Source organism: Buceros rhinoceros, unplaced genomic scaffold (assembly GCF_000710305.1).
Source record: "Buceros rhinoceros silvestris isolate BGI_N320 unplaced genomic scaffold, ASM71030v1 scaffold24552, whole genome shotgun sequence".
Taxonomy (NCBI): Eukaryota; Metazoa; Chordata; class Aves; order Bucerotiformes; family Bucerotidae; genus Buceros; species Buceros rhinoceros.
The window spans coordinates 19,367-45,474 of NW_010397505.1; the positions used below are offsets into that span (position 1 = coordinate 19,367).

A 26,108-nucleotide genomic window follows, 5' to 3' on the forward strand; every position below is an offset into this window, starting at 1 on the left:
GTACCTTAACAGTAGAAAAAAAACAGTTAACAGCTTGAAATTGAGTCTGTGCATTCACAAAAGAAAAACAAAAGCCACTAAAGATGCAGCTGTTAAATACAAGGACCCACATTAACTTAAAACAAAACTGAAAGTTCAGATGAAAAGAAAGTGAGCCAACCTCATCAGCCTTTTCCTATCTGTTTCTCTGATTTAAAACCAACCCCCCTAAAAACAGTAACAAAACTCCCTCGGAACAACGGTTTAAATATGTGTCTAACATTAAAACATACTATCAGGATTTTCCACTTAATGGTGTTCCTGAGTTCACAAAGGTGCTATGGAAAAATAAATGAGCAGAAGTATTGCCCTCTATTTCGCTCACGTATTTCAATAGAAATCAACCTGTCCAGTAGTCACAAAAGCAAGGAGCTGATTGTTCCAGGATGGAGAAATATTCTACCAGTGGCTCAGAAGTTCTGCTGCCGCCGCTTCTTGGCTTCAATGGCATCGAGGATGGGCTGCCGCTTTGACTGGTACTTCTGGCGGATTTCTTCAATCTCCTGCTCCATCATGGGGTCCAGGGCCAAGAGCCTCCTCTGAAGCTCATCGACACTCCAAGTCTTTAGCTAGCAGGGAGACAAAAGAACAGAGATCGCCGTCAGTACAGCTGCCATCCACACACCACAGCGCCCCGCCACCATTCTGACACATGTCACCACACATCTTCCAGCGGAAGGGGCAAGAGCTTGGCTCCAGACTGCTGCTCTCAATGGGACTGGCTGGAGCCTCAGGACACTGGGCTGCTTTTGCTCATTTTACAGATATACTCTACATGCTCTGTTTAGTGACAGTGTGTGTGTATAAAACTGGTGAAACGTTTCCTCCATTGAGTTGTTTTTCTATCACTACCTTGTGCAGGCTTCGAACAGAAATACTGTACTGAGACGGAACAGAAGCGAAGTTCTCTCGCCCTCCCCTTTCCTTGCTGACACAACATGCAGGTACCTTTTGTATTTCACTGGACATGTGAAGGTGTCAGCCTAGTCAAGAGAAGCTGAATTCCCCCTCTGCCTACCCTTTATCTGGCTCTCTTGTGCATGCCAACGGGCTGGGAACTGGCACAGGAAAGTTTTATTCTGTGATTAGAGTTTAGGATAACGTTAGAAGAGAGACACACTGGAAATGCTTCAAATATTCACCTAAGCACCAGTCCCTTTCCAAGACCAAGTGACGCCCAGAAACACACAGGGGAGCCTGTTTTACAGCCACTGCAGCAGGATGGGAATGAATTTGCACCACCCACTTTCTGCGAGCACCTGCTTTGTCACTAAGAATATGCAGGATAATTTGGATTTTTGTGACCAAAGAAGTGTCAGTTTTTAGATGCTCAACAAGGTTCATAACTGAGTGACTTAACTCTACGTGAGTTAAATGCCAGTGCTGCTACTGTCCTGGGTTAGCTGTTCGCAGCCAGCTGTCATCATGGTTCTTCAAGCCATTCCTGAACCAAACCAGCAGTGAAATGGTTGCTGCCTTTACAAGGCAACAACAGAATTACTGCCTCTTTAACAGCAGTTTGCATCAGTCCTTAAAAAGAATGCAAATACTAAACTACGGAAATCCCCACCCTTCTTCCTGAGGTGGAAGATACCAGCCCCTAAACCACAAAGTCATCTGCCAGCTGATTTCTCATGAGGTCTTTTGAAATTCTTTAGCATATTCTGCTGAATAAGATATTTCCTAGCTGCAGCTACAAGACCACGAATCCACTTTAACAGTCCAGGCACATGCGAAACACAACCTTTCTTGCAAGTGTACGCAGCCTTTCGGCCTCTCCAATCAGGCAGCTGTTCCGTAGAAAGACAAAGCACTTCCTCCGCAAAGATATACATTATTTATACACATTAATGCAACTGTACCAGACAGCAGTTTAAGTTGATGCATGGCACCAGTTGCTTTTTCACACTAATTTATTATGGAGCAGGTAATGATTCAACATCCTACTTCCTCACAGTCCAGGGAACTGAACAGTCAAATAAAAATGCAAAAAAAAGAGGAAAACATTAATTCAAGTACTGAACACATACACTAGGCAGCTGTATCACAGCAAACGGCTGTCAGCTCTGCCAGAGTACCCAGTGCTAGACTATGAAAAGAGAGGTTTGGAACACATCTAAAATACCCCCTTCACAGCTTAAGCCAACTACTAGAGGTTAGAAATGTCCTAGGGCTGGAGTTTTCCATGGGCGTCTCTTGAGCCGTCTCCCACTAAAGTGCCGGGTGCTGCTCACAGCCAGAAACAAATTGTCAGAGCAGATTTGCAGCAATGGTCTCTCCAGACCCCAAGAACGTGGCAGTAAATAGAAAAAAAACCCTATTAATATTCTTAAACATGATCTAGCATCGTGGGACACCCACTGTGGAGACCAACACACAAAGTCTTTCTGCTAAACTGTAACCAACTGTGTGCCCAGCAGCTTTGACGCTCCCTGGGACTGTGTGTTAGTCAGGGCAGACAGCTAACAGGATGGAAGAGGCTTCGAGGACACCGAGTCTTGAGTGGGCAAAAGCCTACAGATCTATATGAATAAGAACAAATCGGGAAGTGGGGTACCTGCACAGACACGATGCGGAACAAAGCAGCTGCTTGCAGAAACCGATCGCGGGTTAAACAGAACGGGGATGGTGGGAGAAGGAAGTGAGGCAAGTCGATGTGGTGCAAAAAATCTGAGAGCACAGAAACACATCCTGTGTGCAATGCTGTGCGTTGCTGAGGATGAACTAATTACAGAGTCTTCAGCTGGAATAACATCAGCGTGGCTGTGAATGCCATGCCACTCCTCAAAGAGGCAGAGAAGCCAAAGGGCAACGCTAGTGAAAGGTCCAGAACGTGACTGCTCACCATAGATGATGTTCAGAGACTGACAGGCGTCCAAGGGCTAATGAGAGCCAAGCGCCCTCACCTAGTCCTCTGCTCCCGCTGTGCTTCAGGCGGAGGGCAACACGAGCCCTGGGACCTGGGCTATCACTCAGCTCGTCCTTCCACATGCAAACACATCATTAAAAGAAAGAAACACCAGAACTGCTTACAACGAGATGGCCTCCACTTCACTGCAGGCCAGTGCCACGGACAGGCTTTGTCCCAGAAATGAAGTTTTCAAACTGTAGCATAGCTGCGTCTGCAGCGGCAGACTCGGGGGACGCTGACATCGTTCTCTTAGCGAAACGCCAGCAGCAAAATGAGAAAAGAAGGACAAGGACAGAGCATCTCATGACAGACTGTTACTCAGGGTAAAGTCTCAGAGCTGAATGGCTGCAATTAGAGCTGGTTTTAGCCATGGGCTCTGTCCCTTTCCTTCTCACTTCTCCTGTCGTAAGACGTCTAAGTGTCTTTGTAAAAGCTGTCTATTTTTGTCCACAGTCATCAAATAGCTAAGACAAACTTTTAAAAGGAAGGAATCTCATTTCAGCTGTAAAGGCTGATAGAAAATACTTGTTCTAAGGTTGGTCAAACTCATTTGTCAATAGGAAGAGACAGTGGCACAGGGAGACTGTTCAAGAAAGGTTGTATGTGAAGAAATCTAATTTTTAATCATTTGATCAACCATTGTATTCTTACTCAAGCTTTTGAAAATGATCTTAACTTAATGCCAAACCAGAGACAAAGGTCAGAGGTGCACGTGTTCACCTGAAAGCCTCTCGCCCATGGCCATGCCATGTTTGTTGTTCTCCAGGCTGCAGATACCACTGACAGCAACACCCTGTTTTAACACGGATGATTTCTGCTATATAATTCAGAAGAATGCATGTAATTACATCCTTCAGAAGGACATAACCTACAGCCTTTCCATGCATATGCAGTAATGACAGACAAATCAGGAACAGATCAGCTGATCTACAATTTCTTCCTCAAGGAGATTTATAAGCTATTCATGACACCCCTTTGCCAGCATCTCAGACAGACTTGCTGATAACTACTTTGCTGAACAATGTTCACCTCAGCAAACTGCTTCTCAGTTGCTGCTGTTTCAAATCAGCACTTTAAAAATAGGGAAGAAAAAAAATACCATTTGCATTTGTTACAGTCAGGTAAAGTGTCACTGCGACGCGATATTCTACTGAATGTAAATGAACCTAAGCAGCAAAAGGAGAATAAATAAAGGCTCTCTGCAGACACATCAGACACAGCCACAGGTTTGATAGTCAAGGGCACCGTGGTCTGAAATTTGTACCTATGCAGTTCTGTCCTGAGCAAGAAGCAGTCTAAAAGCCTGCCACAGTATTTTTAAATGGATCATGCCAGACTGATGTTTCACACAAGATCTCCGGTAAAACACAAAGCTTGGAGAATTAGCTCAGCTCCTTCCCTGTCCCCAAGAAATACAAATAAAAACCCCGAAGAGTGAAAACTTCTTGAATTCGAAGCCAATGCAAATGATTTATCACAGTTCTCTGGGTACCCTCAGTCCTTGCACTGAAGAGCGTTAGTTTTCCCACAGCGGGGTCGGTAGCCTGACCAGTCTGGGACCTTGCAGACTCCTCTGGTCCCGCACAGCCCTTCAGCAGCATAAGGTCACCACTGACTCAGACCAGTCTGCACTACCTACAAGAATACGATGAGTCACTTCAGCTATCGTTCTTATTTGCTCCTCTATCTAAAACACTGACAGAAAAATCCTCTTGCTGCATGAATTATGAGCATCAAACAGAAACGAGTTGTTTCCCAGCAGCTTTCACACGTTTCTTCCCCAATGAAGACTTCTGGCAGAATATTAACTCACCGGCTGCATGGGAATCAAAACCATACTATCTTGGGGCAAGTGAAAAATGTGTTCCTCTTGCAACTTTCTTTTTACTTGCTGACACCGTATCTGATCCCTAGATTTAGCACAAAGCTTTTTCTTTGTGCCTTTGCACCGTTTTATGCCATGAGGGTTTTGTTTTCAGATACTGTCTTAGAAGTCCTGAAGCTTATGTTAAGCATGAATCCTCCATCTCCAGGGAGGAATGAAGTTGTTCAGCCATCATCTTTTAAATGCACAGAGGAACCCTGACCTGTGGAAGAAAATAGGAATATAAATGACTTAGGTGAGATGGGGTTATTTCCTCGCAGTGGAAGCATTTGAACAGCTTTGCAGAAGGAGGCTATTTTCAAGGCTTGATACTACAGCAAATCCTACAAATAACATCAGGAAGTGGTTCTCTCCTTCCTGAGCCCTCTAGTCATATCCTTCGACCATAATTTCTGTGGGTCTGAAGGCTTATCTTCCCCACGCTCACACAGAGTGTTTTCTGAATATCCTCCCACCTCAACCTGTGTCTTTTTCGAAAGGAAACACCCAGCTGCAGCAACTGGTCTGCCTTTCACCCAGATATTCCAGGTGGCATTTACTGCTCAACATAACCCGATGTCAAACTTAAGTTTTAAATAGCCTGTAGAAAAACTGGCTTTAGCAATTATCACTTCATAAGGGGCAGTGGGAGTTTGAAGACTAAAATACAGAAGTAATAAAATTGCAGCTTCCCACGCTACACAGGGAAACAAGTTCTTAGTGGAAAAGATATGAGCTAGATGGGAACTAAAGAAAAAACAAATTAATTGTCTATTTAGCATAGCTTTTGTTGTTCTGTCTTCTCTTCTGCCTAGTTTTACACGGCAATCTAACAGTTCTCAGCTGCATGCCCAGTGATGAGAGCCCCCTAAAGAAACTCAAAACACCCAGAAACAAGTTGGTAGGGAGCACAACTCATTTACTTGTGTGTATTTAGACAGGCAAAATCTAAATGTAGCTTGAGAAAACTTCGTTTGGAGAACAACCTATCCAAGCTACACTAAGCACTAATTGCCAAACAGGATTTTGCTGCTTAAGATAATGAAAATTATTCCCACTGTAATTTAGCAGCAATGGACAATTTTGGAAAAACCAAACAAAACCAACCAACCAGGTCTCCAATTATATGGCAGCAGAGAGCCCCTCACAGGAGGCTACTGATCACCACACGACATCAGAAGTGGATGCATACCATTGACAAGCAGGAAAGAGCCCCTACAAACAGCCTATTAAGAGTTCAGATGTCCTCGGGGAAGGGAGGCTCTTCACGGAAGAGGCCCGTTGACCTGCTTCACCCGACCTGGGCTGGCAGCAATGCTGTCAAGACACTTCCCTGCCGATAACGCCAATACTCCTCTCCAGGATCCTGCAGATCACTTTGATGTGTCTCCACCTCAACTCCTGAACTCTTCTCCTGTCATCTCCTTGAGCAGGGTTTTATTTTTGGGAGGTGATCACCTACCAGATACCACTTGCTGCAATTACTTGTAGCAACCACCTTGGAGCATAATTCAGCCTGCAAGACTGCACGGGTGCTGCAGAAGAGCACGAGCTAGGGAGAGAGAGGTGTCAAATCTCAAGGATTCATGAATGTGAGCTCTGACAAGTGTAAGAACTGAGATTATTCTGGAATTTGCCTTCTGTAACTTGAAGAGCTGGTTAAACACAGGATCAGTTAAATGCTCCCATCAAACGTACTCTGAGGGAACAGACCACTGAATAGTACTATGCACTTTTTTTTAAACCAGCAAAAAAAGCATCCAATTTCTCTGGCCAAAATTAAATGTAGAGGGTGATTTCTCATGCTAAGCAGCGCTCCAGACTTTAGGTCCTGAAAACGGTGATGTAAATTGCTGTTGGAATAGCAGCCCATTTTTTCCTTCGCATTTTTCCTGAAATGCTGGCTCAATACCATTTGGCAGACTTTCAATCACTGATCTAAAAATTAAGTGCCTTGTTCTCATTTATGCTTCTAGCATAAGGAGACCTTGATGTAATGTATGAGCAGGCATTAACTATTTATTCACTCTAAGCTGTCCAATGCAAGGGACACAGGAATCTAAGAACCTACAGGCACTAACCACCCACTTTTCATCGTGATTGTCAGGTCCCTCCAACTTCACAAGCCCGTCAAGAAGCCATGCTACAGAGGGGCTACAGCAAATCAGAACAAGCCCCAGTGCCTACACAAATATTAATTATCTTGATTTTCCCTGTTTTTAGCAGCAGCATGTCAGTGAAGTTTCTCACTGTTATGAAAGCCATGGATGAAGTGCACTCGCTGTGGGATTTCATGCAAGATTAAAAACACAGATATTAATCTTTCAAAGGATGTGAAAAATAAGCCTCAGCAGCACAAGCTTCTGCTTTTAATGCATCTTAATTATTTAGGCAATGTGCTAGCAAAACACATCATGGGCTGCGGCATCCAGCACAAATCACAACAGCACTGCGGCTCGAACTTCCTGAAGCAAGGGAACGGGATCTGTGTGCAGGGCACATCTGGAGACAGCTGTTTCAGGCCACCTCATCTGGACAGCAGACAAATATCCACAAAGAAAGAACAGCTGTCAACCAGAACATCAAATGCTCTCGAGGCCAAGTCAGCTTCAGTCAGTGCAAGTCAAGCAGCTGAAACAGTTAAACGAGCACAATCACATCATCGCCTTTTGCGGAGGAAGGATGGACACTAACACCCACCCGGCATTAGGGTTAGCCAAACTGGAAAGTATTCTAAGCGAGTCCTCTCAGAGGAGACCCAGGCTGCCTCAGACGAGGTGGTGGGGCTGGCTCTATCTTGCTTTCACAAACGTGGAGTTTTACGGCTACTGAAAGTGAAACATGTCACTGCTACAATGCCAGTAAGGACCTGAGTTATTTCATGTGTAGCTCTGCTTATTTGATTAAAATAAAGGCACGTGATACCAGACCAGCATATCTGATACTATTCCTACAGAATTACTGGAAGGCAACGTGTGCCCTTCTCCTTCCTACCCTGCTCCCTGCCAGACACACTGGGGAGATCACGTCTGAACTGGAAACCTCGTTCCGTCCTGTATCTGCAGGAAGGACGACTGCCAAGGCCTCCCGCAGCTTAGCAAGGCTTCTCTCAAGCTGCCACACCATCACAGCCTGATGCGTTCCCGGGAAGCTGCCCCTCCACTCAGGGCACTGCTGCTCACAGCACCAGTACCACTGTGCTGATGGCACTGGCTGCTGAGGGCACTGCTCTTCTCCATCTAGAACTGCCAGTTTTATTGCTCAACTATCTCTTATTTCACGGTATAGTCAGACCCATCATGTTTGATCCTGATGGTTCAGCAAAGTCCTTCCTCAAGCGTTCTTTCAGTAGTTAATTCCTGTGATGGTGATGGAAGAGACACACACACGCATCCTTTAGACACACAACTGCTCCTTTGCCAGCCAGCTAAGAGGCATCTTCACTTTGCCTTCTCACCCTTCCCACAGCTTGGAGGTTCTCCTCCATTTCTCAAAAGCCTGTAAGAACCAGGGAGGCTGTTGTCAAGACATCAAAAAATTCCCAGTACAGAAACTAATTTCAGAGGATTATAGCAAACACCCAGATCTCCCTGGCCACTCTGTCTACCCAGACACAAGCACACAGCGATTGTGCAGAGCAGACAAGGTTGTACAGTAGTGGGAACATCACAGCCTGCATCAGACACGTTGCATCCCTGGGTGGCTTTTAGCCAAGAATCACACTTTATTAATCCTTACTGTAATCCCTAAAAGGCTCAAGAACGCTCCGGTGTTATGGTCAGCACAACCATAACAGCATGCTGGAGTTTTATTATCTTCTGCACAATGCTGAGGGTATATTAAGGAAGAAAACCCATCTGAAGCGCTACTCGCTGATAGGAGCGGCCATAAAAAGGTTTTTTAAAATGCATTGTTCTTTTTAATCTTCTGAGCTCCAAGATTAAATTTCTTTTTTTAGCCTTAGTATCAATTATGAGTATGAATAACCTTACTCACTTTCAAAATCATCCCAAGCACCATATGCACTTCATCTAAACAAAGGAAATGACAAATGGTGTCAGTGTTATCCTACAGCACTGAACTTCAAGAACTCCACACCTTAAAATCCTTCAGGGACTTGGAAAGTGTCTGACTAATCCTGTAACCACAAAGAGAAAGTTATCTCACTGTTTTTTTTTCAGTAACTGAATTAGAACTAAGCTAAAAGGTCAGCCTGTCTGGACAAGCAAAAAAAAAAGTAAGAACAAAAAAGGAGCATCACTTGCTTATAAAAACGCTTGTCAGAGATTTGATTAAGGAAAAACTCAGAGGTTGTTTTTCCTTCTTTAAGAGATTATACTTTAATTTTCTTAAGTAAGAGTACCAAAATACCTCTGGACATGCTAAAATAAATCATGTAATTGGGCTCTGAAGATCTGGCTAGCTGCACAAATCAACTGTAAAGCACACAGCTGACCAATGTGGTTTTTTTTTTTTTTTAAAGGAAAGCAATCTGTCAGAAAATGCTGATTCCTTTAAACCAAATACAATCTTCTACAAATCTGAGTAACTAAGTTCTGCTAAGAAAGGTACATTAACCTATAACAGAGCTTCCTTCCAATGCGACATACCCTTTCCCCTCTCTCCCTTGCTCTATTCACCTCAGGATTAGCAATTTATTTATTCAGGATCACTTATCCCGAATAAAGCAGAACTCCCGAAGAAGCAAAAGTAAGAATACCTGCAGTAGAAAGATTCCTTCCTACAATATTGCTCAGTGTACTATTATCAGAAAGCACAAAAGTAACCGAAGTGGTAACCAATTAGTTAACACTAAATTAGTATCTGAATACAGGCTTCCATTAATGATGTGGAGTGAGAGGCTTGCTACTGGTTTACGAGCATCATTAATTTATCTGAAGACTGCAAGAAGTCTGCAGACTTACATCTGTAACACACAACGAAGGCTTAAGACATGCAGTTTCAGTTTTTAAGGCTTAAGATTATCTCCCTTACCAGTTTCCCCATTTATTTCTGACTCCAGCAGTTTGTTTCCAGGTTTGTTTCCTACCCTGAGTACCCAAAAGCGAGGCTCGCTGCAAAACCCTGGTCTGGCTCTGCGCTGCCTGCCCTCCTCGTTAAGGGAGAGGAAGCAATGGCAGCAATTTGAAGGCAAGGAGAGAGAATTAAAAGCTTTCTGAGGAAAGACTGAACTACAGAGATTTCCAAGGCATTTTGAAAAATGAATAGCTGCATGACCATGGGAGAGGCTGTCATCTTTAAAGTCACGGGCATATGTTTAGTATCTCGGAGACAAATATTTTTTGGAACAGTGAACCATCTCCATATAATCCACGTCACGTGAACCCGCACGCCTCGCCACGCAAGGCGGGCATCTTTTTGTAATGATCCTGCATGCTGGTAAGTCACAAAAAAGAAGGAATTAAGCACTACGTTTCTGAATACCATTCCTTTCAGACCGTGCCAGGCTTTGTGTATTAGAGTACTCTTTCTCACTCTTTCTTGAAGGCCAAAGGTTGGGTTTTCAAGCCATCTGGTCACTGAGGTTATTGAAACAACCCTGGCTATCGGAAGCAACATAGCCAACTGCAAACTCCAGTACCTCCTCTGTATGAGCAGGACCTTAAACGCACCTCACACACAAGGAAACTCCCCCCTGCAAAGCCTCCTGCTGAGGTAAGCACGGAGACACCCAGTAATCACACACACCAAATAACACTGGCAATAAGCAACATCTCAGTTTTTCTGCAGGTTTTATGGTAATAGAAGTGGGTGCACAAAGGCAAATGCTCCAGGTCTGAGAGCCAGAGCTGAGGCGAGTTCGCTCCTCCACAAGTACATCATTTCAGGCACTCGTCCCGACGAGACTCAGTCCCCTGGGAAGTGTTCAGAGGCCTGATGGAGTCTTTATCCCCGGGCTTTTCCCTTACGGTCCAGAGCCTCCATCCTCCAAGAGGCAATCCAGAGCAGCTGCATTAGGCTCCTAGTGCAAAGAGTCCCCAAAAGGAGCGCTTTTTGCTACAGATGAGGAAAACCATGGACAAGCTTGTCTTTTTAAGCTACATTACCCTTTACAAATATTCGTACCAACAAACGAGTTGCAAGAAGGTTCTAGAAGCATTTCTATAGCAGTTGTTTGAGCAGCAGCGTTCTTTCTTCATGGGAAATGCTGTGCCAAGAACACACTCAGCCTTGAAAACAGACTTCAAGGCATAACATGGCTCAAGCAGGTTTTCTAAAGAATTCTGAATGCTCAGAGATTTTTCCAATGTCACACCTTCAGTTATTAATTCCTCCTTCCCTTCTCCCAAGCTAGAAATGCACGCTGCAGCCTGCCCTTAGCTACCCAGCAGCAGTGGAACAAGTCCCACGATCAAAGACGCAGGATGAAGCTCTTCCTGTCCGTTATTCAGTTCATCCACAAAACTTCCAGTCAACGTCTCGGCTGATTAAATGCTACAGCAGGAAAGGGGCCTCCAAGACAGCCCAGGATGTTGAGTTTACAAGTCTCAATGCTCTCACCTAAAGTTGATTTCAGGTTACATTATTTCAGTCTCCATTAAGGGCTATGACCTAAGCAATTCAACACAAACAACAGCAACTCATTTTACTTCCCACTCACCGCAGGTTTCATTTAAAAGCCTTACGTCACAGAAGGCCTGTTATATACAAAAAAAAAAGCAAAAATGAAATTTTGACAGCAAGTTGTGGCAGTAAGTGCTTGGCGATCAATGTCAGGATGCACCAAAGTGAAAGCAGGTGGTGAACACTGACCCTGTTCCCAGATGAAGACAGCAGAAACCCATCCTCTTCCGCAACAGATACGAGAGTCAAACCACTGAACTACCTTTTTCAATTTCAACTACTGCTAACCAATTTAAAAATCAAAGTGGCATCTTCTGTTTGCTTTTTTTGTTCTTGTTATAAGGCAGTTTAGAAAGGTTTATAAAATCTGCATACATAGAGCTTGCTGCAAGTCACACTGGTGGTTCGAAGCAGCTGTGCAGGTTTGCAGGGAGGTTCAGAGTATCTTCCTCATGCTGATGTTACAGAGGATTTCAGACCACTTAAACAATAAGAGAGAAAAGCAAGCTGTTCCTGGGCTTATTTTTAAAATTACTCTGTTTGATTACAAGGTGACAAAATGAACCATTTTTCCTTTAATAAAGATGTCAAAAGTTAAAAGTATTTGCTGGGAAAAGCATTACCTTTTCAGCACGTTTAGTATGTTCAAAAGAAACAAACAATTAGCAGAGCTTTAAAAATTCTTAGCAGATGGCTGAAGGCAGAAAAAGGAAATCCATTTAAGGGACATCAGTGTTATGAATCGAGACAGGTGACATTTAAAACCAATGAATAAAACATCATAAAAACTCGTCTCTCTTTATAAATCATACTTCAGTCGAAATTACATCTAGGTACTATGCTTTACTTCAAGATCTTCCTCAATTAGCAGGAGATACCATCGGGGTATGATTTCTGGTTTGGGAAGTACTAGTTGTCTGTTCCGGACTGCTTCCTGTTGTCAGGAAAAAAATATTCTGTTTATTCGAGTCTGGCTTTCCCCCCTCAAAACAATTATGGTTTTAATGCTCTCCCACTGGAAGGAAACTTTAGATTCAGCACAGCACAAACAAAGTTATCTTGAGTTTATTTGTTCCCCAACTGGGAATCTGCCCTAGTTCCACAGCACCCAGACAGCAATGCCTATCAGCCATCCCAGGTCTGCTGTTATCTCACACTGATGAATGTCCCAGCAAATCAGTTCACTTTACAATCAAAGTAAGACTACTGAAAGAAACCCGTGCCTGAAAAGTAATTTTCCTTTTCCCAGTGGTAGCTGGAATAAGAGTTCATGATAGATGAAGGGAAGAAACTTTTGGACAGCGAAATCCCTGAAGATTCATTCAAAGTGTTTGGTTTAGTCTCAGAAAAATGTTATCGAAAAAAGCTGTACTTGAACCAATTTTTTTTTTCCTTCTATGCAACACTACACGTATTCCTATGAATTTCTGGAATAATCAACCTTCACTCATCACACAAGGGTCAGAGAAACTTTGTCTCTTAGAAAAGAAAGATTATATTGCAAGTTTCATAACAACTTCAACAGGATTCTCAAGATTACCTGGTTTTCAAACACTCCCATTTAAATGACCTGTGAGTGTGCAGGGTAACAAAGCTTTTTTCGCTCCTGCCCAAGTAGATAGACTTTCTGGAGTCTTAGTAACCAGCTCGGATTATTCACTTGAGTAATTTGAATGGCAGAAAGGAGGAACTGAAGGATTAGTGTATCTTTACCAAGCTGCTTAAATGACAGAAGTAAAAAGAAGATGAAGCTCAGAGAGCACAGCAGTCAGGAAACACTATAAAATGATAAACTACAAAGGGTCACACAACAGCAGCTCACCCATAAAATGCAAGTACTTTTCTTCTAGCATCTGCCTTATGCATGTATCCTCAGCATGGATTCCTCCTACTGCTAGAAAAGGCTCAAAGAGTAATGCCAACAAAGTGAGAGCCAATTATTCAGCCTGCCGTCACCTTCAAAGACTGCAACTTCACAGGAAATACTCCCAAGTTTTTAATCGATTGAACTTTGAGAAGGACAAAAGGTAGTAAAGCTATAAAGCATCAATATTAGATTGCTAATAAATGCTATCCAAATAGATGTTCAAGAGAAACCAAAGACATTGAATGTTCCAGGTACTGGTAGACAACGAGCTGTTCACAAGACAAATGACACCTTCAGAGACAGAATACAATAAATTAAACGCTCTGGTCATTGTAAAGCAGAACGTGTTTACTGTTATTGATAAGCAATAAATCACCGGCCCTCTAACAGTTCCTCCCTATAAATCACTCCAAATGAAGGAAACAGATGCTTCCAGTGTGCAGCCACTCCTCACCACGGTCCTGAGCTGGGAGAAGAAATATTCTGTGCTGAGTGGTTTTAACTGCAGTCGCTCTACAGTGGTGCAGGGGAAGCAGCAGGGCGATGCAAGAGCCGTAACTCCATGAGGTAGCAGCTGCGGCTTCGGCAGCCTGCGGGCAGGGCTGAGCAGCAGGAGAGCTGAGCAGCAGGAGAGCTGCAGCCTGCATCTGTCACTGCACGGCCCTGTCTGGACTGCAGCGATCCATCGTGGCTGGCATTCTTACCACTTGGCCCACCCCTGAGCTGCAGAAGCAGACACCGATCTGCAGGCACTGGCAGGCTGGTGTCTACCACCAGACTCTCAACTACAGGATGATCCTAATGTGATCTGACTTGCTTTGAAAGAACTAAGCTTTCTATAAACTTTTCAGTAAGAACCTCAATCTCTTGCTATCTCACCAATACCTAATTTGTCTAACAAAGAGGATTTGCATTCATGATTTCCCTGCAAATCATGAGCCATTTGTTCAACTGAACAAGCTGAAGGCTAACCCATTTTCCTTCTCTGCTGCTAAAATGGTTTTACTTATTTATTTTAAAATCTGTTTCCAATGCAATGTTTCAAACTACTAAATAAAAGCATAGAAATGAGGATGTTAATAAAAACCAGTATATCCCAGATGACAGCAGCGTCACAAAACACTGTCTCAGTAAACAGAAAACTGTATTTTTCTTTACTAAAAGAAAAAGATTTATACCTCCACTCAGGTAAGAGGAAGGCTTGCTTTCATTTACATTACACTTGCAAACAAGAAAGATCTAAGCAGTAGCTCTTAAAAGCTTTGGCTAGAACCTGCTTACAGACAGACACAAAAAATAGCATGGTTTCCTATCAAGGAAGTATGAAAAGACATACAGTTATTTAAAGAAGGCTGCAGTTGTGATACCAACTCCTGCAGCGCAGATAGTTCATGAACTCCAGAAGATGTGAATATACTTTTAGAAACTGGACTTTATTAAAATTTAAATGCTTTCTTGATGTTTTACTTCAACAGTTTGCCAGACTATTGCTTTGTCTCTTATCTGAACAAACTGCAATTGCAAGTGGGAAAGATGTTCCTATCGCTCACTCCCTTGTCCATTGGCTTGATGAACATCCAGCTCCTACAGCTTCCTGCTCCATGGAGCCCCTGTCAGGACTAAGGAAGAGGAACACTGGAGCACCTGAACACCTCAGTAAGTTGTCTACAGCCGCTTGTAAAACAAAGATGCCTCATTTCAAAATCACAGCATTTTGGGGAGCACAATCCACAGAGAAGTCCAGTATCAACAGCAAGGTGTGACCCACGCACTCTGGAAGCAACAGGTTAGACAACGGGTTACTGGAAAGAGATCTGTAGCTGTCGGATCGAACCCAGCCCTTCCTCCAGTCCTTCCTCCTCTGTCCATCTCTGTCTAGGAGATGGCGAGGTGGAGACAGGAGCTATTGCTTGTACATGAGGGCTCTGACTGTGCAGCCCTGGCAAAAGGAGCAGCTGAGCAGCACCTGCATTCTCCCCCAGTTAGAGGCAACTATCAGCTCCTGCTTCTCCTTCCTCTTTTTGTCCTGTAAAAATTTGGGGAGCAAGAGTTTTACAGCTTGCAGGACAGTCTTGCTCAGCAGCAGAGAAAGAAATGACACTGTGCACTGCAAAGTGATAAAGTCTGTTTGGGACCTGTGGGAAATCACACCGATCACTCCTTATCAGAAGAATTCCCATCAGCAGACAATGAGATGCTTCCCAAAGGGAGCTAAAAAGATGAGCCAGTGCAGAGAACAGCGCTCGCAGCACAGAAACACAAGACCTGAAACACGGGTTTGCTCACAGCAGACTGAACCGTGGTGAACCTGCAAAGAAAGGCCATGACAACAGCCATCTTCCACAGTCTTTCCACAGGAAGATGGGAACTTTGCCATGTCTCCTGCTCCTACTTCTGCAAACATTGACAATTTCACGGATATGGTGAACGAGAAAGACCCAAAACTCCTGGCTGTTGGTAACTGTAGGAACAAGAAAGGTCTGATTCACCAAGATGTGGCAGACACATGCAAAACAAGGCCTTCCCAAAAGGTAGCAGGATACTTCCTAGGAAAGAGACATAAACTTGTTTCTGAACATCAGCCTCCTTGCCAGAGCTGCAGGAGCAGGATGGAGATCACCAGGGCAGAAAACGGCTGCTGATGGCTGCAGTTCTCCACGGAGGTCCTGCGGGTGAACGGCAATGCTCTCCTTCAAAAGCTCGGCTATCACCTGCTGTTCTTCCAGCGAAGCACTGGCAGCAAGAGCAGCTAAAGGCAACGTGGAAGTGTCTGCACGAATTAAGCTCTCAACAGGCTACCTTATGCAGGCCAGGAGCAGCTGGCAGATACAGAGGTGCTGGAATCAAACAGGGCTTGGAGCAAAGCTGGCTTTAACTCCTTGAGTAAAGCCTGTGGAAAGACCTGATGTCCTGCGGTATTCTTGCTCTAGCATCTGCTAAGAGTTCCGGTCCTACTTGACTCCATATCCAAAACAAGCCCCGAAGATACTTAATTAGCAGAGATCCGTTGATACATGAACAATTACGAATCAGAGTTTCAGCAAAAGTGAAGCTTCACACTACAGGTATTAAAAAACCCAGCAGTTGCATCATGATAGCAAAGTTCAAGATTGACAGGGGCACTACTGCCTCTCACTGTCACCAGTGAAACCACACTCAGGACATAAAACTGAAAAGGCTTCAGTGCCATCCCAGTTACCATAAGCCACGAGTGACTGGAAGCTGCTAATCCACCAACAAAATAGGCTATCAGTAAAACGATTAGTGATATAACACACAGCGTTACTGACAGCACGATCCACAAATATGTGCTACAATAGGTTTGGCAAGACTGGAAGCTTTTCAAACTTGGCCAGAATAAAAACCCAAATGATCCCACTTCAGCCACAAGTGGTATTGGAATACTGACCTGCTCAGAGCTTTTAAAACAGGAATAACCAAAGGGTTAGTTGTGTCTAAGGAAACACTGCACAACTCATTTTGCTGCATGTTACAGTAGTACTGAAAGATTAAAGTGAAAAAAGCATATGTCATTGTCTAAATAAATCTCCTAGCGTTATTAATTTGTCTGTGCAATAGTATGTGACTAATATTCACTGGTAAAATTAAATTCAACTACAAAAATTGAGATCTGATTACAGCACAGCCTGCCCATTTACAGCCTGTCCCCACAGCATTTCTGTATTCCAGTTTGTAATACTCTTCCTAAAAGCAAGAATTTTTGCCCATAATTGGTATTTTCCTGCCCATGTTAAATAAATCATAATCTTCTTGAAAATATTTTTTGTAATGAAGCACTGCTTAACTCTTTCCAGAGATCCTTGTTCAGACACGAGTGGGGATAAACATGAACACCATGGGGCATGTCCCATCACTTAACTTTGACCTCCGAAATGCAAGGCTGGAAATATGCTGGGTTTATGGCACCTCCAACCACAACAGGACACACACAGAGCACCACATTTGGGAGGAACGGACTTCATCACCTTCAGGAACAGGATCTCCTGCGGCAGATGTGGCTGACTATCTCTTGTTTCACAATGCCATTGCCATTTAAAGAGTGTCTTATTTGCCTGCTTCAGAGGAACAATGTTAGTCAAGAAAAGGTCAAAGGGTTTTGACACCGAGGAAAAGAGCAAAAATCTTCTGTGATGTAATACTGCCCCTTTTTTTGGAGGACAGGAGGCTCTGGGTGCTAGACACACAGGATGGAGAGGAGTACGGAAGAGAAGGCATATTTATCTAGTCTGCAGCAGCACAAAGCAATAATATTTCAATCATTTCTTATGGCCCAGGAGGAACTCGTGTTCACCCAGCATCTCACTGATCTCATCTCATCTCTGCAAACTCTACAAACAAACTCTGCTCAAACCTGCTGACTTTGACAATGTGGAAATAAGTTCTAGCTGCAGGCGAGTCGAGGACAGACGTACTTGATACTCCTAATGAATGTATTTCAATTACTAAACGTGACCCATAACTAGCCATCAAATTGATCCATTTTTAGCTAAATGGGAAAAAAACCCACCCAGCTTTAAGTCTTTAAACACGTTACACCAAGGTTACTGCTACCAACCCTCAGATGATAAATACCCACATGTATTTATTAAGGTTTCTTTCAAGCATTTTTCTTATCCTACAGAAAAGGAAGCAGTTCTGTTACAAAATTTGCATGCAAGACAGGTGGGTATATTCATACACGGTTGAACTACAGAAATACATAGAGCTGAGAAGTGAAATTTGTAGAAATTACTACATGAAGGTGACCCAAAACCCGATTTATTACTGGCTTTTATTGCTGGCAGCGCACTGGTGATCTACGCGCCCGGCAATACTTCAGTACTAATGGAGATCAGTAAACAAGGGCACACGCGTGTCAAACAGTAGCTCTGCACATTCTAAAAATATTTGTAGGTCCCGGTTGCTGGACCTTTCCTTGTGCATCTGGGCTGCCTGTGCCGCTCACTGGGTGTAGAGTGCACCTACAGCTCCCGAGCGCAGGGTAGAATACAGCCCACTCCAGGGAAATGAGAGTAATTGCTAAACTTGTTATCAACCAAATTAGAAAGTAAAATAATTACAGCAAATTTTCCCTTGGGCCATCTTCCACGGTCTACAAAAGCCTTCTAAGATACTCCAAATCAGCCCATCTTTCCTGGGAAATACCACCCATGGAAAAATACTTGTTTCTCATTAAATTAAGCTACAGCATGTAAAGTGAATGAGAAACGAACTACCTGACTCCACTGGAAACCTGTGCTTGGCCCAGACTCTGTCGCACACACAGAGCTTGAAGGTTATTTTTGCAAAACATATTTATGCAGAGACTTTAAACCTTCAAGCTAAACGTAACGTAGTGCACAGGGCTGCAAGAGATGGAATGCAGCAAAGACAACCAAATACATGTAACAGCAGTAGCTTAGTCAGTCTGTACAGACAGAATGAAAGGCTCCAGCTATTATTCCAGCCTCAAAGTACAGCATCTCCTCGAGCCATGACTGGCAGAGGGATTTTGCTTTCCACACCCCTTTGTGAAGGTGGAGTGAATCTCCACGAATGCAGCGTGGCAGCCTGAACCACAGGCACACACACCGACATCGCGAGGGCCCGCAACACACTGAAAGCAAAAGGTGCTTGTGGTGAAGGATCAGCAATAGAAAATGCAGCAGAGGGAAGGGTGTTCAGCAGAGCGCTTATCTCCTGGCATCTGGAGCTCAAACCAGAAATTTTCCATCCTCATAAAAAAATTAAATCAAACTGATGAATAATAGATCTTTCTTTGGACTCCTGAAAAGTTCCTGAAAATTCTGAGCACGTGAACCTTGGTTAGGAATACTGAAATTGAGGATTTGAAAGAGAAATCCAGACAAGCTCGAGGTTTATGTAATAAAACAAAACCCAGTACCAAAGCTGAAGAAAAACCAAGGGAATTCAGTGTTCTAATGCTGTCCTTTGTCAAACACCACACAGTCAGGATTTGCATTTCCAACTGCCATCTGGAATTCTATGTTTTTGTTTGAAATGTACAGCAGGGAAGTAAAGCAAGATAGTCTGTACGTTTGTGTCCTCAAGCTTTTTTGTTCGTTCGTTTGCTTTTACACAAGGACAGTACGCAGCAAGTGACTGGTTATGATTACCGAGACATACCTACACAAAATGAGTCTTTCAAAATGCCCTATCCAAATGCATTAGCAATTAGAATCTCCTCAAGTTTCCATTAGTCTGTCAAGACAAGAAATAATCTTATAGCAGCTCTGACTAAAACTCTTAAAGATTGTCACACTGATTGAATTTCAAAGTATAGACTTACAAATTCGTAGTCTCCATCCTGTGGTACTTTCCAATCAGATGAAATTTTTGTCTGGCCAGACACATTCTTCCCAAAGCTATTGATTTGATTCTCCTTCTCCTTCTGCTCAAAATATTCCAGGAATGATGGTTTGGCTGGCTGCATCGTTTCATTTCTCCCTGGAAATATTAAAAATAATAATAATAAAAAAACCCAGTTGTTTTGAAAAAATATATTTTCAGTTACACAGCCTCACATCATGCCCAAAAGTGATTTCATTTTTTTAGCACACACTAAATCACATAGTACTGCTAAAGTACTTGCTAAAGCACTATTTTTCCAGCAGCTTTTCAATTGTAAAACTAACTGTACAGTGAGAAAACTGGAGAAGGGAAGCTTAAAGCCCACCACACGAGAGGTCATGATGCTGGAGGCCTTGGCCCCCAGACCTGCAATCCACCCATGAAAGCACATTGCCAGGTCACCGAGCTCCATGCACTGAATGCTGCAATCAAACCGATACCAACTAGAGAGCCCGGGGCTTTTGTCATCCCAGCTAGGTTGTGCACACTGCAAAATACAGGAAGTTCCAAAACTAAACAGCATGGTTTTTCAAGCAGAAACTCCTCTTTATATTAATGAACGCAGCAGTACAAAAGCGCTGCTTTCAAAGACCACGTCTGCCACACAAATATCACATAACTTGCCTCAGGTAGAAGCTGTTGAATTCTACATTTTTTGGGTGGAAAGGATTAATTAGCTTGCAAGCCTTTTTTGTGTTTTTATGAGCAGTCAGCAAGTTTAAATTCACTGCCCTAGTTCTCTTTTTGTAAGTTAATTCCTCTGAACACGCTTTCTTAGTGGATTACTTGAATAAGCCAGATATATAGATTAACTATGTATTTAAGAAACTTGGAGTAATATGAAATGGGGAAGGGTACAAAAAGTCAGGGGAGTCAAAACAACCTGCTAAATACAAATACTTTGACTTTTATGGGCAAGTCTCACAAACCTCCCAAGCACCACTCCCAATAACAAAGAGTGCACTCATTCTGATGGGAGAAGACAGGATACAGCCAGGATCACGCAGCTTTAGCACTAGATTTACATTCTTCTTTGTCTAAATGATTCTTTAGAACAAGCAGAAGGTAAAAGAGAAGGAAGAATGCTGCTGATCCACGAACAGCAACGAGCTAGTAAAACTAAATTCTCATAGGGTGCCCAGATATCTTGGGTAGTTGGTGGGACTGGGGATATGAGCACCAACGTAGCTGTTCTTCCTTCAGCCATCACACCATCCAAATCCCTGCTGTGACTGAAGTACTGTTACACACAAACCAACCTAGCAATCCACGCGGCAAACAGGCTTCCATCGCTGAAGGAAGAAATGCAGGGTCCCAAGATCCCAGAGCAAAGGAGAGCCCCAGTGCTGTCTGGGGAGGGGAGGTGGGCTCCAAGAACAGGGCTGTAACATGATGACAGCACCATCATAGAATGCTTTGGGTTGGAAGGGACCTTTATGCAGTGAGCAGGGACATCTCTAACTACAGTAGGTTGCTCAGAGCCCCAAGGTCCAACCTGACCTCAAATGTTTCCAGGGATGGGGCATCAACCGCCTCTCCGGGCAATCCGTTCCATGGGGAAGGAAGTGATGAAAACACTGATTCCTAGCACGGACAGCATAAACACCAATACAGGAAGAAAACACAAAATTCAACTCCACAGCAAGTCAAGACCAAAAGACTTTCAGTACGTCCAAAGGAAGATTTCTTCACTAGTGCGACCGGCACAGCATCAGATGCCGCCCAGACTACTCACACCTAAAACCAGCCAGTTCTGCGAGTTATAACAGTTACTGCCGCTAATACCTTGTAATGAGCCTCAATCTAAATGAAGAATCAATCCTGCAGAGCAAACATGCTCTAGCAAGGCTGCACCACAAGACCACGACAGCTGCAAACACAGCTAAAGACAACTCACTTAACGCCACTGTGATACTCTTCATGATAAAATGCTTCACAAAAACCTGGGAGCGTAAAGGAAGTAAGAACTGTAACAATACCTAGTACCATGTCTTTGTTCTGATAAAATATGGTTGTCTAGGCACTGGAATAGGTTACTCATGCTTGAAAGATGTTCTAGGCAAAGCAGAAACCATCGTTTGCAGAAAGCAGGCCAAAGTTCAGAACTTCAGACAAGCACGCAGGGGATGGGTTTGTCCTTTAATTGGTTTGTGGGGTCTGCATAACACAGAGACCCTTCTACAGGAGTTTGCAGAGAAGGCAGGCTGGCTGTCACAAGACAGTCCTCACTAAGGACATTGCTTTCCTCTTAGGAAAAAAAATTAGCGACTCTAGAAACTCGTTAAGATTTAATCACCAGATACTATTCTTGCATGTAAAATTGCCATCCAGTGATCCAGAACTTCCCTGACAGGCTCTGTCTGATCCTCTGACTGTCTGTGCTAGTGTATGAATTCCTGGGTCAGCTATAAGATACTTTAGGACATTATTCATCTATAGATATGTTAAATACAGAACAAATTTCCACAAAGTATGACAAACCTTGGCAAGGTATTTGGATTGTGATACTGAGAGAAGTGTGGTTCTACGCAGCCTGAAATGTCACGGTGCATTTTGGAAAAGCATTGCCTCGTACTGCCTCTCCAGGGTCAGCTAAAAGCTCAAGCATGAACTGAAGTACTTATATTTTTGCTCCATGACAACTGGAGCAAAGACAAATTATTCTACCCCTGGCAGTAGTTCCCCTTTTTTAAAAAAACAAAAACCTCATTGTACAGAGTTAGATCAAGAAAAACACCTTCAGACAGGCTGCGTGAAGGTCAGGCATGGAACACATCTGCGAAGTGCCGAAGAGATTCGCTGTTGGGAATAATTACTGAAATACAACAGCAATCCAATTACTGCAAAGTGATAAAACATTTATTTAGAACGAGTAAATACACCCCTTGTATTCTGCTGCAGCCCAGCCTGTTGGGAGCAGGAAGTAAGTCGTTATGGCCAACCATGGCAATGTTTAACACCAACAAATTTTGCAGAAATAGAAGAATTAGTAACTACGCAGGCTAATCTATACAGGGCTCACCGACAGCCAGCCTCAGGCTCAGAAACTCAGGCTTCCTAGAAAAAAAGAAAACCTAAATCAAAAGTGTTTCATTCCAGTGCATTGGTTTATTCAGTTCTGTTGTTTTCAGTTTTTTAAAGATTGCTCACTCATATCAGAGCTTAATTCAGAATGTCATTTAAAATAATCATGTTCATTTCCCCACATCTTGTACTTTACGGAGAACTGCAGTATTTATAAATGACCAGTTACATCCACCTAGTGCAGCATCACTGATTTAATGAAATGTCCAAACCCCAGCTCTACTTAAATTAACTTCTGTTTTCATGCAGAAATGAAACAGACAAGGAAGCACATGAATTGGTGGCGATGGTTTATAATCCTGAAGAGTACTGGATTTTCAGCCCCACCAGTACAAGCGACTGAACAGCTGGGGGGCTGCAGCAGAAGGCTGTGGGACACCAAAGGGATCTCTGCCATACTGAGAGGGTGGCAGGAAGGGGGTTTGTTCAGCTTGGGGAGGGCAGGAGAGGATCTAGCTTCCACCTCCCACCCCGAAAGGCCACAAAAGCCCCACTCTCTTCAGTGAAAGGACAAGAGGAAGGGCCTGAAATGCAGCAAGGGCAGCTCAGCTGAACAGAAGGAAGAAAGTTTTCATAACTGGAAGGGTTGCGCAACAGAGCACGACTGTGCGTGGCCCTGAGCAACTAATTGCATCTGACCTTGCACTTGGTCCCAGCCATCGCTCAGGGAATGGGGTTGATGACCTCCAGAGGTCCCTGCCAAGCCAAGCTCTCCTGGGACTCACACTCTTTACACCCGCTGTCAAACGCCTCTAACCCTGCAGTCTCCTCTGGCCTTTCAAATGCATGTAACACTTAGTCACCAGTTTTAGTACATTTAGTCACCAATTTGAGTACATTTCAACACGTCAACATGTAACACTGCATCTTTATTTAATATTGGTTTGGGTTTTGGTGTTTAAAATAGAAATTTCTAACACACAAACAAAAACTGGAAAAAGCATAGTATGAAATTAAAATCATCTGGAATACAGATCAAAGACATCTGAAATTTTAGTTGCTGCCATGATCTCAGTAGGGGTCCAAGGAAGTATGCAGCAAGACCGACAAAAATGCTCCTGGAGACAGAAAGACATCACACCAAATCAATTATCCCAGCACAACTGGATTTCTTTTTGCCAATCTTGGCACTTAACAGCAGCGTTACTTTTCCAAAGATGATCTGCTATTAATTCCACACAAGAACCACACCACTATATCTTTACGATTTCGATAACAGGAAGCTGAAGACAAAAATCGATCACTGCTATTTGCAGAAGCAGATGCTGCTGAAAGATGACACCACACTAAACGTGTCTGTGCCAAAAAGCATTTAACTTCCAAGTTTTATAGGCTTGGGCTAAAATACGAACAATTGACAGAAAGTGAGATCACGACTGTGGCAGAGAAGAGTCTTTTATGAGAAGGTCACCCTGCGGTGACACGAAAGGCTTCACCATGCATTTATTTTGGAACCTAGAGAGTTACTTATAAAGATGAGCCTTGAGAGCTCCCTGGAGCCATTAATGGTCTCCCATTTAGATATAGAGTCATTTTTTAGGAGCTGTATTAATTACACAAATGGAACACCACAGCTCTGCTGGAGCTGCTCCAGCTGACTGCAGAATTGCAGGTTTGGGCTGGCTGCACAGAGCCATGGGCACTCAGAAGACCGGGACCGCTCGGCAGTCAGCCTGCCGTGCAACGAGGAGCAAAGTCCTCTGTGGAAAACTCACAAGTGCTGCCTGGTATAAAGTCATGTTTAGAAGAGCCTAATAACATCAGTATTGCTGTGTGTGAGAACAGAAAAACACGTGAAACTGGTGGGTCCAAAGGTAGAGAATGCTATAAATTGTCAACACCAAATAACCCCCTTTGATTTTGATCTTTAAAGGAGCACCACGCTGAGCTTACTCCTGATTTTCACTGGAAAGAAGACCAACCGCATGTGGTACCATGCAAGCCAGGACAGTCCTTACCCAAAGCACAAACAGCCCAGACAAGCCAAAAGACATCTGACAGATACAGGCAGGGCAGTGCAAGAAGCCAGCGAGGCAACACCAGCATCTGAGTGGCGGATCCTCCCCTCTGCCAGGCTACAGCAAGGGCAAGTTTTAAGGAGAAACTGAATGTGCTCCCTCCCCAAAAATGTCACCTGTCTGAATACTTGAGGGAATGGAAGAGGTCGGTCTTAGAGGCTGACTGCAGCATACAGACCTCCTTACGGCAAGCAAAAGATGACAAAGAAGGTGTGGAGAGCCATCAAGCCATTTGCATTTCCATAGGATGCTGCAGAGAAAGTAGAACAATAAAGAAGAAACAGCAGTCAATTAAACCAGCACGAGATTTGCTTTTTTTATCCAGCAGTAAAGAGTATCTGTGAAACCAGATCATTCGGTATCATCTAGTCCCAGAAATCAAAGCACAAATTTTGTTCGTTTTGTCAAATCAGCTCCCACAATTGAAGATTTTCAGAAGCTCATGAGCTTCAAAGGATGCCTTCAAAAGGAAAGTGGGATTTACAAAGCCCTTCCACCTGTCTGAACAAGCTCACTGAGTAATGAAACCAAAATTTCTGCTTTCCTCTAAAATTATTCTTCTGTACTCAAACTTGACAGCAGAAGAATCTTTTATTATTATTTCCTCTTGAAAGAGATTGCTATTATCTATCTAGAGTGAATATTCTAGAGTCACAAAGCTTGTCACGAGAGAACAGGATAGGCTCAGGAACCCATTGTGTCTGCTCTTCACTCAAATCAGTTTATACAGTTAATTCTCAAAACACCTACTCTTGAAGCCATGGTGAGAAATTTCCTCCCTTACATCACAATAATCAGAGCTAGAGTTGTGCCTGGAAACAGTCAGGAGACCATGCTACAAATTACTCTCCAAAGGAGGGTAATCATTTAATGATTTATAAAAATCATTTATAATTAAGAGATCAATGACTACATCAGCAATATCAAATTAAAACGTGGCACTTGGTAGACATATGCGTGTCCGTCAAGATTTCAGGAGGCTGCAATTTTCCAAAAGACAACTAGTCCCAGCTCTGGAGAATACTTGTGTTTATGAGAATGAGGCACCAGGAGCAACAAGAGCAAGAATGAAGTTGCCATGTGCTGGGAAAGTCTCACAAACGCCCTGCACAAAGCCCAGGAAAGTGCACTCCTGGGAGCAGGAGCTCACGTCGGCTCTGCCGAGCTGCGGGGAAGAGCACTCACGTTAACTGTAGGAAGAAGAGCTATCGCTGCCTTTAGTCAGAGGCACAGCCAGGAAGGGTCCCCTGGGACAGGCAGCACAGTCTGCTATTGTATACAACATTACACAGCCCCTTCCACAGCAGGATCAAGATCTATCGTAAAGCAATTGCTTTGCTTTGTCCTTGCTGTTCTCCTGGCGTTGTA

General features: G+C 43.5%; 1 protein-coding gene across 1 annotated transcript in view; it reads right to left on the reverse strand.

The window, feature by feature from the left end:
• Positions 1 to 449: 449 nt before the first annotated feature.
• The window catches only part of STK4 (serine/threonine kinase 4), a gene marked incomplete at its 5' end in the record, with an annotated part of 41,136 nt that continues 15,477 nt past the window's right edge, over positions 450 to 26,108 (reverse strand). The window contains 2 exons of the mRNA XM_010146292.1: positions 450 to 608; positions 19,577 to 19,734. Coding sequence (XP_010144594.1) covers positions 450 to 608; positions 19,577 to 19,734 — 317 coding nt within the window. The remainder of the gene's footprint in view (positions 609 to 19,576; positions 19,735 to 26,108) is intronic.